Source organism: Salmo salar, chromosome 13, assembly GCF_965601325.2.
Source record: "Salmo salar chromosome 13, fSalSal1, whole genome shotgun sequence".
NCBI classification, from domain to species: domain Eukaryota; kingdom Metazoa; phylum Chordata; class Actinopteri; order Salmoniformes; family Salmonidae; genus Salmo; species Salmo salar.
Window position 1 is genome coordinate 107,986,587 of NC_138303.1, and position 9,469 is coordinate 107,996,055.

At 43.8% G+C, this 9,469-nt stretch overlaps 1 protein-coding gene across 1 annotated transcript; it reads right to left on the reverse strand.

Annotated features, from left to right (window-relative positions):
* Positions 1-2,010: 2,010 nt before the first annotated feature.
* Positions 2,011-4,558, reverse strand: LOC106568505 (tubulin alpha chain). Its single transcript, XM_014138921.3, has 4 exons — positions 4,380-4,558; positions 3,888-4,110; positions 3,271-3,419; positions 2,011-3,066 (listed from the first exon to the last, which is right to left on the reverse strand). The coding sequence occupies exons 1-4, from the start codon at positions 4,455-4,457 to the stop codon at positions 2,089-2,091; spliced, it is 1,428 nt and encodes a 475-aa protein (XP_013994396.1). The 5' UTR covers positions 4,458-4,558; the 3' UTR covers positions 2,011-2,088.
* Positions 4,559-9,469: the final 4,911 nt, after the last annotated feature.

Consider the following 9,469-nt stretch of genomic DNA (forward strand, 5'->3'; position numbering starts at 1 on the left):
CATTTTGGTACTTTATTTAAATGCAGATTTGCCAGTAATAATGCAATTAGCCTTTCCTATGCACTTTTCAGTAGTTAGGCGTGGTGCTCATGCCATTCACCTGGAGTTAAAGGTTAAGAACAAAATTACAATGGCCTTTTAATGTCGGCAGACTAGAATACATCAAGGAGTTCAAAGCCAACTAAATACATAGTCCCTAATCTCATGACTGGGTAGGGGGCACAGCCAATCAGAATACATTTCCCCTCATTCTCAAACAGTGGCTTACAAAGAAATGGCCTCAATTCCCTAAGCTTGGGATGAAAGTCAGTGTGTCTGATGCCAAAATAGGCAGGGAAGTGCAATCCATTTGCTCCAGTCAGAATCTGGGCCTTCTTGATATACTGCAACCTTCCCCTTGGGGTAGGGATGTAAGAATTTTGCAAAAGGCATTAAGTTCTGAAATGTGGGAACCTCTAAGCCCAGAGAGTTTAACTGTCATGTGTCAAAGATTAGCCTTGGTTTCAGCCAAATGTTAAGGAAACAATGTGATCAGGATTTGGGCTCTAATGTGAGACTGACAGTATTTGATCCCCTGCTGATTTTGTACGTTTGCCCACTGACAAAAAAAAAGATCAGTCTATAATTTTAATGGTAGGTTTATTTGAACAGTGAGAGACAGCCAATCGAACATAAAATGATTTGCATTTTAATGAGGGAAATAAGTATTTGACCCCTCTGCAAAACATGACTTAGTACTTGGTGGCAATCAGAGGTTTCTTGTAGTTGGCCACATCTCAGGAGGGATTTTGTCCCACTCCTCTTCGCAGATCTTCTCCAAGCCATTAAGGTTTCGAGGCTGACGTTTGGCAACTCGAACCTTCAGCTCTTCTATGGGATTAAGGTCTGGAGACTGGCTAGGCCACTCCAGGACCTTAATGTGCTTCTTCTTGAGCCATTGTCATGCTGGAATCCCATCCACAATTCCCTGGCTGAGGGAAGGAAAGGAGGTTCTCACCCAAGATTTGACGGTACATGGCCCCGTCCATCGTCCCTTTGATGCGGTGAAGGTGTTCTTGGTCATAGGCAGCATTCCTCCAAACATAGCATGTTGAGTTGATGCCAAAGAGCTCCATCTGACCACAACACTTTCGCCCAGATGAACATCTGGGCGAAACTTCAGACGGGCATGTATAGGTGCTATCTTGAGCAGGGGGACCTTGCGGGCGCTGCAGGATTTCAGTCCTTCACAGCGTAGTATGTTACCAATAGTTTTCTTGGTGACTATGGTCCCAGTTGCCTTGATCATTGACAAGATCCTCCCATGTAGTTCTGGGCTGATTTCTCATGATCATTGCAACTCCGAGGTGAGATCTTGCATGGAGCCCCAGGCTGAGGGTGATTGACAGTTTCTTCCATTTGTGAATAATCGCACCAAATGTTGTCACCTCACCAAGCTGCTTGGCGATGGTCTACAATCTTGTCCCTGACATCCTTGGAAAGCTCGTCGGTCTTGGCCATGGTGTAGCGTTTGGAATCTGATTGCTTCTGTGGGCAAGTGTCTATTATACAGGTAACGAGCTGAGATTAGTGCTCCTAATCTCAGCTCGTTACCTGTATAAAAGACACCTGGGAGACATCTTTCTGATTGAGAGGGGGTCACTTATTTCCCTCATTAAAATGCACATTGACATGCGTTTGTCTCACTGTTCAAATAAACCTACCATTAAAATTATAGACTGGGCAAACGTACAGAATCAGCAGGGGATCAAATACCCCCCCCCCCCCGTAAACTGCTGATCTGAAGTCAACCAAATGCAGATTACTGTGGCTGACGAGCATCCCCACACTGAAGAGCATGTTTAGTCTTAAGAGAAGTGTCTGATGCACTTTAGTTGCTTGCAGATGTACCAAAAGTCTGGCTTTCATGTTAACCACAATTAATAAGGAAATTGTTCTAGAGAACATCCTCAAAGCTAGAGTCTGATACTGATACTGTAAACTAGAGTAATACATGAAACGAAGCAAGAATTCAAACACATTTGGTTTTAATAGAAATTTGCTTTGGACAAGGTTTTTTTTTTTTTTAAGAGAACAGGATGAACAGATTTAGTATTCATCTTCCTCATCCTCACAGGCATCCCCAGAGTCTGCTCCCACCTCCTCATAGTCCTTCTCCAGAGCAGCCATATCCTCTCTGGCCTCAGCGAACTCCCCCTCCTCCATGCCCTCACCCACGTACCAGTGCACGAAAGCTCTCTTGGCATACATCAGGTCAAACTTGTGGTCCAGACGACTCCAAGCCTCCGCGATGGCTGTGGTATTACTCAGCATACACACAGCCCTCTGGACCTTGGCCTGGTCTCCTCCAGGAACCACCGTAGGGGGCTGGTAGTTGATCCCCACCTTGAACCCAGTGGGACACCAATCCACAAACTGGATGCTGCGCCGGGTCTTGATGCTGGCGATGGCTGCGTTGACGTCTTTGGGAACCACGTCGCCACGGTACAGCAAGCAGCAGGCCATGTACTTGCCGCGTCTGGGATCACACTTCACCATCTGGTTAGCCGGCTCAAAGCAGGCGTTGGTGATCTCAGGGACAGAGAGCTGCTCGTGGTAGGCCTTTTCTGCTGAGATGATGGGGGCATAGGTGACCAGGGGAAAGTGGATACGGGGGTAAGGCACAAGGTTGGTCTGGAACTCTGTCAGGTCTACGTTGAGAGCTCCATCGAAGCGCAGGGAGGCTGTGATGGAGGAGACAATCTGGGCGATGAGGCGGTTCAGGTTGGTGTAAGACGGCCGCTCCACTCCCAGGTTACGCTTGCAGATGTCAAAGATGGCCTCGTTGTCCACCATGAACGAGCAGTCAGAGTGCTCCAGGGTGGTGTGGGTGGTCAGGATGGAGTTGTAGGGCTCCACCACTGCTGTGGACACCTGGGGAGCAGGGTAGACTGAGAACTCTAGTTTGGACTTCTTGCCGTAATCCACAGACAGGCGTTCCATCAACAAGGAAGTAAAGCCAGAGCCGGTCCCTCCTCCAAAACTATGGAAGATGAGGAACCCTTGTAGTCCAGTGCATTGGTCAGCCTGAAGACAGAAGACATGGGCTCATTAGTAATTCACCCAATGTTGGAACGTTAAGATTTTAAACTAAACATTCAGCAGTAAAACAACCTTATTTTTTGGGGTTATGATATAGTTGAGCCAAGCTAACCAGTCAATGGTAACAATTTAAATGATCTAACAATGGATGGTAAACAGCAGTGGCCCTTCAAACATTCAGCAGCTCACCATTTTGCGCATCCTGTCCATGACAGAGTCCACAATCTCCTTGCCGATGGTGTAATGGCCACGAGCGTAGTTATTGGCAGCGTCTTCCTTGCCACTGATGAGTTGTTCAGGGTGATACAGCTGACGATAGTGACCGTTCCTGATCTCATCTACAACAAAAGCAATTTGTCACATACAACTCGTTTTAAACTGAAACGCTTGCTTATCATTTTGAAAAACAGAAAGCTATTGACAGAGCAACATTACATTCAGGCCACATACTAGGCTCATTGCATAAGTAGAATGAATTGTTTGCCATGTCAGGTGGTCACATAGCCAGGTCTCAGATGGGTTTGTGTGGTCTTACCAACTCCTATGGTCATTCATTGACAACATAGGAGGAATTGGCATGTTCAACTCAAATTGGTAGCAGCAAAACATCTTTAAGTTCAAAAGGGAAAAACCTGCACACACACACTAACATTTAAGTATAGTAGTGTATTTTGAAGCAGAGGTCAGAGCAAACAGTTGTATTTTGGCAACAGCTGTTGTCAGCATTTTTATAGGAATTGGTATAAACAGATCTGGGACCAGGTTAGGGCAGACCACCACTATACATGCAGCTTGCTCTTCCTCACCAACAACAGTAGGCTCCAGATCTAAGAAGATGGCCCTGGGAACATATTTCCCAGCCCCAGTCTCACTGAAGAAGGTGCCAAACGATGAGTCAGTCAATTGAGGAACAGTGTTCTCATGGATAGTCCCATCTGGCTGGAAGCCATGCTCCAGACAATACAACTCCCAGCATGCATTGCCCATCTGGACTCCTGCTTGGCCAATGTGGATGGAAATGCACTCCCTCTGTCGAGATAAATTATTGTTGGACTAAGGAGTGTTTATAGAAGGGGGGGGGGGGGGGGACTGAGCCCAGCAATCATAAATCCTGACAGTTTCTTCTCCTCCCAGCTTTGTGTACTTCGACCTCCAACAAATCTCTCAACTCCTTATCAGTTCTCATTTATCCAAACGTACTTTCTATATTAACAAAATACAGGGAAGCACAACTCCAAAGCAAAAAAAAAAAAAAAGTATTTACACAAATCAGTCATGTTGAATTAAAAATAACTTACCATTTTTCCTGCAGTTATGTGGAATAGATGGCCTTTCTGAGGAATTAATGAACCCTGAAACAGTTTCACCACAAGCATTTACATATCAAATTGATGTAACTAAAGTATCATAGGCTAGGCTACATGTTGAACTCCAAACACACTCACTCACCTTTGAACACAATGTCAGTCTGCTTCATGGGCCCAGTTTATATGGTATCAGGTGGTGGAGTAGGTGTGGCTTATCAAATGACCTTTGACCAAGGGGTAGTGTATGTTTTATGATGATGATCCTGAGGAAAATAGTCAATTTCAAAGTTTATTTTGAATTTTTTTAAAGACAATAAAAATCGAACTACATGTTTCTGAATCTGCACGTCTAACAGTGGTTCATATATTAGTATAAACTGGATGGTTTGAGCCTGAATGCTGATTGACTGAAAGCCGTGGAATGTCAGACCAACAAAATATTTTTTTGTACTGCTCTAATTACGTTGGTAACCAGTTTATAATAGCAATAAGGCACCTCGGGGGGTTGTAATATATGGCCGATATACCACAGGCGAAGGGCTGTGTCTTAGCACTCTGCGTTGCGTTGTGCATAAGAACAGCCCTTAGCCGTTGTATATTGGCCATATACCACACGCCCTCGGGCCTTATTGCTTAAATATAGCATGTTGATTTGTTATTATGCATTCCTGCATCCAGGAGCGCCTACTTACGGGTTTTCCTGCATGCTCAAATGCACTACGAGAGGTAGGATCGCTTTTTCTGTCGTCTTCAGAAAAGTTCCATTCCTTTAAGCACAAAGTCATACACAGTTTTTTGTTCATGAATAATGTTGTCTATTTAGAGTTTACTCATAAGTGGATGGTATTGTCAAGGTGCTATTGGAATTGTACTTTTTAGGATTATATTAACGTCCTGAATTCAACATGTGGTTACTAGCTAGCTAAGGTATTGTGTGTGTGTGAACGATGGCTAGATCCTCCACTGATTCCAGTCCTTTGTATTGTGTGTATGTTTTAGAAAGAGTCGAAGATGTGCAGAACATATTTGTGCTCTACAAATGTTTTGTATTTTCTTTGGGATTCAGGAGAGAGAACTCTCATACCTTAAAACAACCTGGTCTCCGAAATCCACGTTTTTAATCTCAATCACACACATCGCAGAGCTACAGCGGCGCGGTACAGCACCGGTTACATTGGTGCCTTCCAGACCCGGATTCATCGATGATCAACGTCCAATCGATCACCGTGGAGCTGCTGCTCTAGAGACGGTTGACATCATGAGGTACTCCTGTCGCCTTGTGGCAAAAAACGGAACTGCAGTCTATTTTCATTCCTGTAAAAAAATAAAATAAAAAAATAATCTGAAAACGATGTATTTAGAGTGCTGTTTATGGTTAACTAACATAGAAGTGTGTTCACAAACAGACATTTGAACATAGCATTAGTGGTTTAGTGAACAAATTCTTATTTTACAATGACGGCCTACCCCGGCCAAACCCTCCCCGAACCCGGACGATGCTGGGCCAATTGTGCGCCGTCCTATGGGACTTCCGATCACTGCCGGTTGTGATACAGCCTGGGATCGAACCAGAGTCTGTAGTGACGCCTCTAGCACTGAGATGCGGTGCCTTAGACCGCTGCGCCACTCGGGAGCCCTAAAGAATTAGTGTTAGTGGGTTGTGGGGAGGAAGCGTTTCTATGACTTGGAGATGTAAATCTATGGGATTGATGTTAAAGAGCCCACCTTAGTTGTTCCTGGACAGTGTGATGATCTCATCCTGGGATCGAATGTCATTAAACATCTATTGCATGAGATGAAGGACACTGACTGGAAGCTAGTCAACAACATGGATGGCCAGACTCACTCACCAGAGGGTGAGCAGTTTCTACAAGGGACAGGAAGTTGACGGCAAGATTGGGTCCTCGAAGCTGTGACTCTTCTCTTTAACCTGTAGTACTTCTCCACAATGTGGCGCCCACTTGGGTGATACCTCTGCAGCCGCTACAGCGCTAAAAGCTCACCACACATCAGTCCAGAGTAGTAGTCATGCTCACTACACGCTCCATGCCATTTCCACAATGCAGTCAGGTCTCATTGATTAAGAAGCCAGTGCGTGAGATACCCATGTGAACAACAGACACAATGGTTTCCACTAGTTGGCACAAAGTCCACATTTCATAAAAATGTATGAAACACAAATATGCTTTTTTGGTCATAATTTAAGGTTCGACATAAGGTCAGCAGTGTGGTTAAGATTAGGTTTAAAATTACATTTTAAGAGTAGAAATATGTGTGGTTTATGACTTTGTGGCTGTGGTATGTAGTAACGACCAGGTAAAACTGATTAAAAAAAATCCCAAAGTTGCCAGGATGTCAGGTACCCTAATTAAATCAGTACACACATAACAACTTAAGCATTACATAAACCTCACATAGCAAATAAGCCGTTTATTTGTTGTTAACCAAATCCGACACTCATTGACCTCTATACAAAACTCCTAATTTGGTGGGTGGAAAAATTGCAAAAATGCCACCTGCTGGAGGGAGAGAATTTTCGCAGAGTTGTGCCTCTCTCCTTCTCTTCCTCTCTGGTAGCTATAGCTCTTCGTGAACAGGAATAATCATGGTTGTCACTAGTTAAGTCACAAAGGGTTTGTTTGTAAATTCACTCTGGCTACCTACTCCAATTTCAGAGCACTCTCGTCTGAGTGTGCCAGAGCGAAGAATAACTGATGAATTTACAAACCCGCACCACCCGTTGAATATGACCGGTGTCAGTAAACGTCAGCAAAAAAAAAACACATTTAAATTGTTGTCAGCAGCACAGTCACCAACGCTCTAGACAACACGAAAACAGCCTAACCAGCTCTGCTAGGGTGAATAACTTGGTCACAGTGAACTGTTCTCTCATTTGTATTAGGAAGGAGTTAGCAGCACTCCACCAATCAGGCCTTTGTGATAGTGGTCAGATTGAAGCCACTCAGTAAAAGGCACATGACAGCCGACTTGGAGTTTGCCAATAGGCACCTAAAGGACTCTCAGACCATGAGAAATAAAGATTCTCTGGTCTGATGAAACCAAGATTGAACTCGTTTGCCTGAATACCAAACATTGTGTCTGGAGGAATCCTGGCAGCATGGTGGTGGCAGAATCAAATCAAATTTTATTGGTCACATACACATGGTTAGCAGATGTTATTGCGAGTGTAGCGAAATGCTTGTGCTTCCAGTTCCGACACGTAATCTAACAATTCCACAACAACCACCTAATACACACAAATCTAAGTAAAGGGATGGAATAATATGTACAGTTGAAGTCGGAAGTTTACATACCTTAGCCAAATACATTTAAACTCAGTTTTTCACAATTCCTGACATTTAATCCTAGTAAAAATTCCCTGTCTTAGGTCAGTTAGGATCACCACTTTATTTTAAGAATGTGAAATGTCAGAATAATAGTAGAGAGAATTATTTATTTCAGCTTTTATTTCTTTCATCACATTCCCAGTGGGTCAGAAGTATACATACACTCAATTAGTATTTGGTAGCATTGCCTTTAAATTGTTTAACTTGGGTCAAACATTTTGGGTAGCCTTCCACAAGCTTCCCACAATAAGTTGGGTGAATTTTGGCCCATTCCTCCTGACAGAGCTGGTGTAACTGAGTCAGGTGTGTAGGCCTCCTTGCTCGCACACGCTTTTTCAGTTCTGCCCACACATTTTCTATGGGATTGAGGTCAGGGCTTTGTGATGGCCACTCCAATACCTTGACTTTGTTGTCCTTAAGCCATTTTGCCACAACTTTGGAAGTATGCCTGGGGTCACTGTCCATTTGGAAGACCCATTTGCGACCAAGCTTTAACTTCCTGACTGATGTCTTGAGATGTTGCTTCAATATATCCAAATAATTTCCCTTCCTCGTGAAGCCATCTATTTTGTGAAGTGCACCAGTCCCTCCTGCAGCAACGCACCCCCACAACATGATGCTGCCACCCCAATGCTTCACGGTTGGGATGGTGTTCTTCGGCTTGCAAGCATCCCCCGTTTTCCTCCAAACATAACGATGGTCATTATGGCCAAACAGTTCTATTTTTGTTTCATCAGACCAGAGGACATTTCTCAAAAAGTACGATCTTTGTCCCCATGTGCAGTTGCAAACCGTAGTCTGGCTATTTTATGGTGGTTTTGGAGCAGTGGCTTCTTCCTTGCTGAGCGGCCTTTCAGGTTATGTCGATATAGGACTTGTTTTACTGTGGATACTTTTGTACCCGTTTCCTCCAGCATCTTCACAAGGTCCTTTGCTACTGTTCTGGGATTGACTTACACTTTTTGCACCAAAGTACGTTCATCTCTAGGAGACAGAACGCGTCTCCTTCCTGAGTGGTATGACGGCTGCGTGGTCCCATGGTGTTTATACTTGCGTACTATTGTTTGTACAGATGAACGTGGTACCTTCAGGCGTTTGGAAATTGCTCCCAAGGATGAACCAGACTTGTGGAGGTCTTGGCTGATTTCTTTTGATTTTCCCATGATGTCAAGCAAAGAGGCACTGAGTTTGAAGGTAGGCCTTGAAATACATACACAGGTACACCTCCAATTGACTCAAATGATGTCAATTAGCCTATCAGAAGCTTCTAAAGGCATGACATCTTTTTCTGGAATTTTCCTAGCTGTTTAAAGGCACAGTCAATTTAGTGTATGTAAACTTCTGACCCACTGGAATTGTGATACAGTGAAATAATCTGAACAATTGTTGGAAAAATTACTTGTGTCAAGCACAAAGTAGATGTCCTTACCGACTTGCCAAAACAATAGTTTGTTAACAAGAAATTTGGGGAGTGGTTGAAAAACGAGTTTTAATGACTCCAACCTAAGTGTATGTAAACTTCCGACTTCAACTGTACATATAAATATACGGATGGGTCATGACCGACCGGCATGGACCATATGCAATAGATGGTTTAAAATATACATACAAGATATGTAAACATCATTAATAAAGTTACTAGTGAACCATTTGTGAGAACGTCTTAGGGCTAGGCCCCTTTTTTCTCAATTTCCGCCTGAATGACATGACCAAAATAAACTGCCTGTTGCTCAG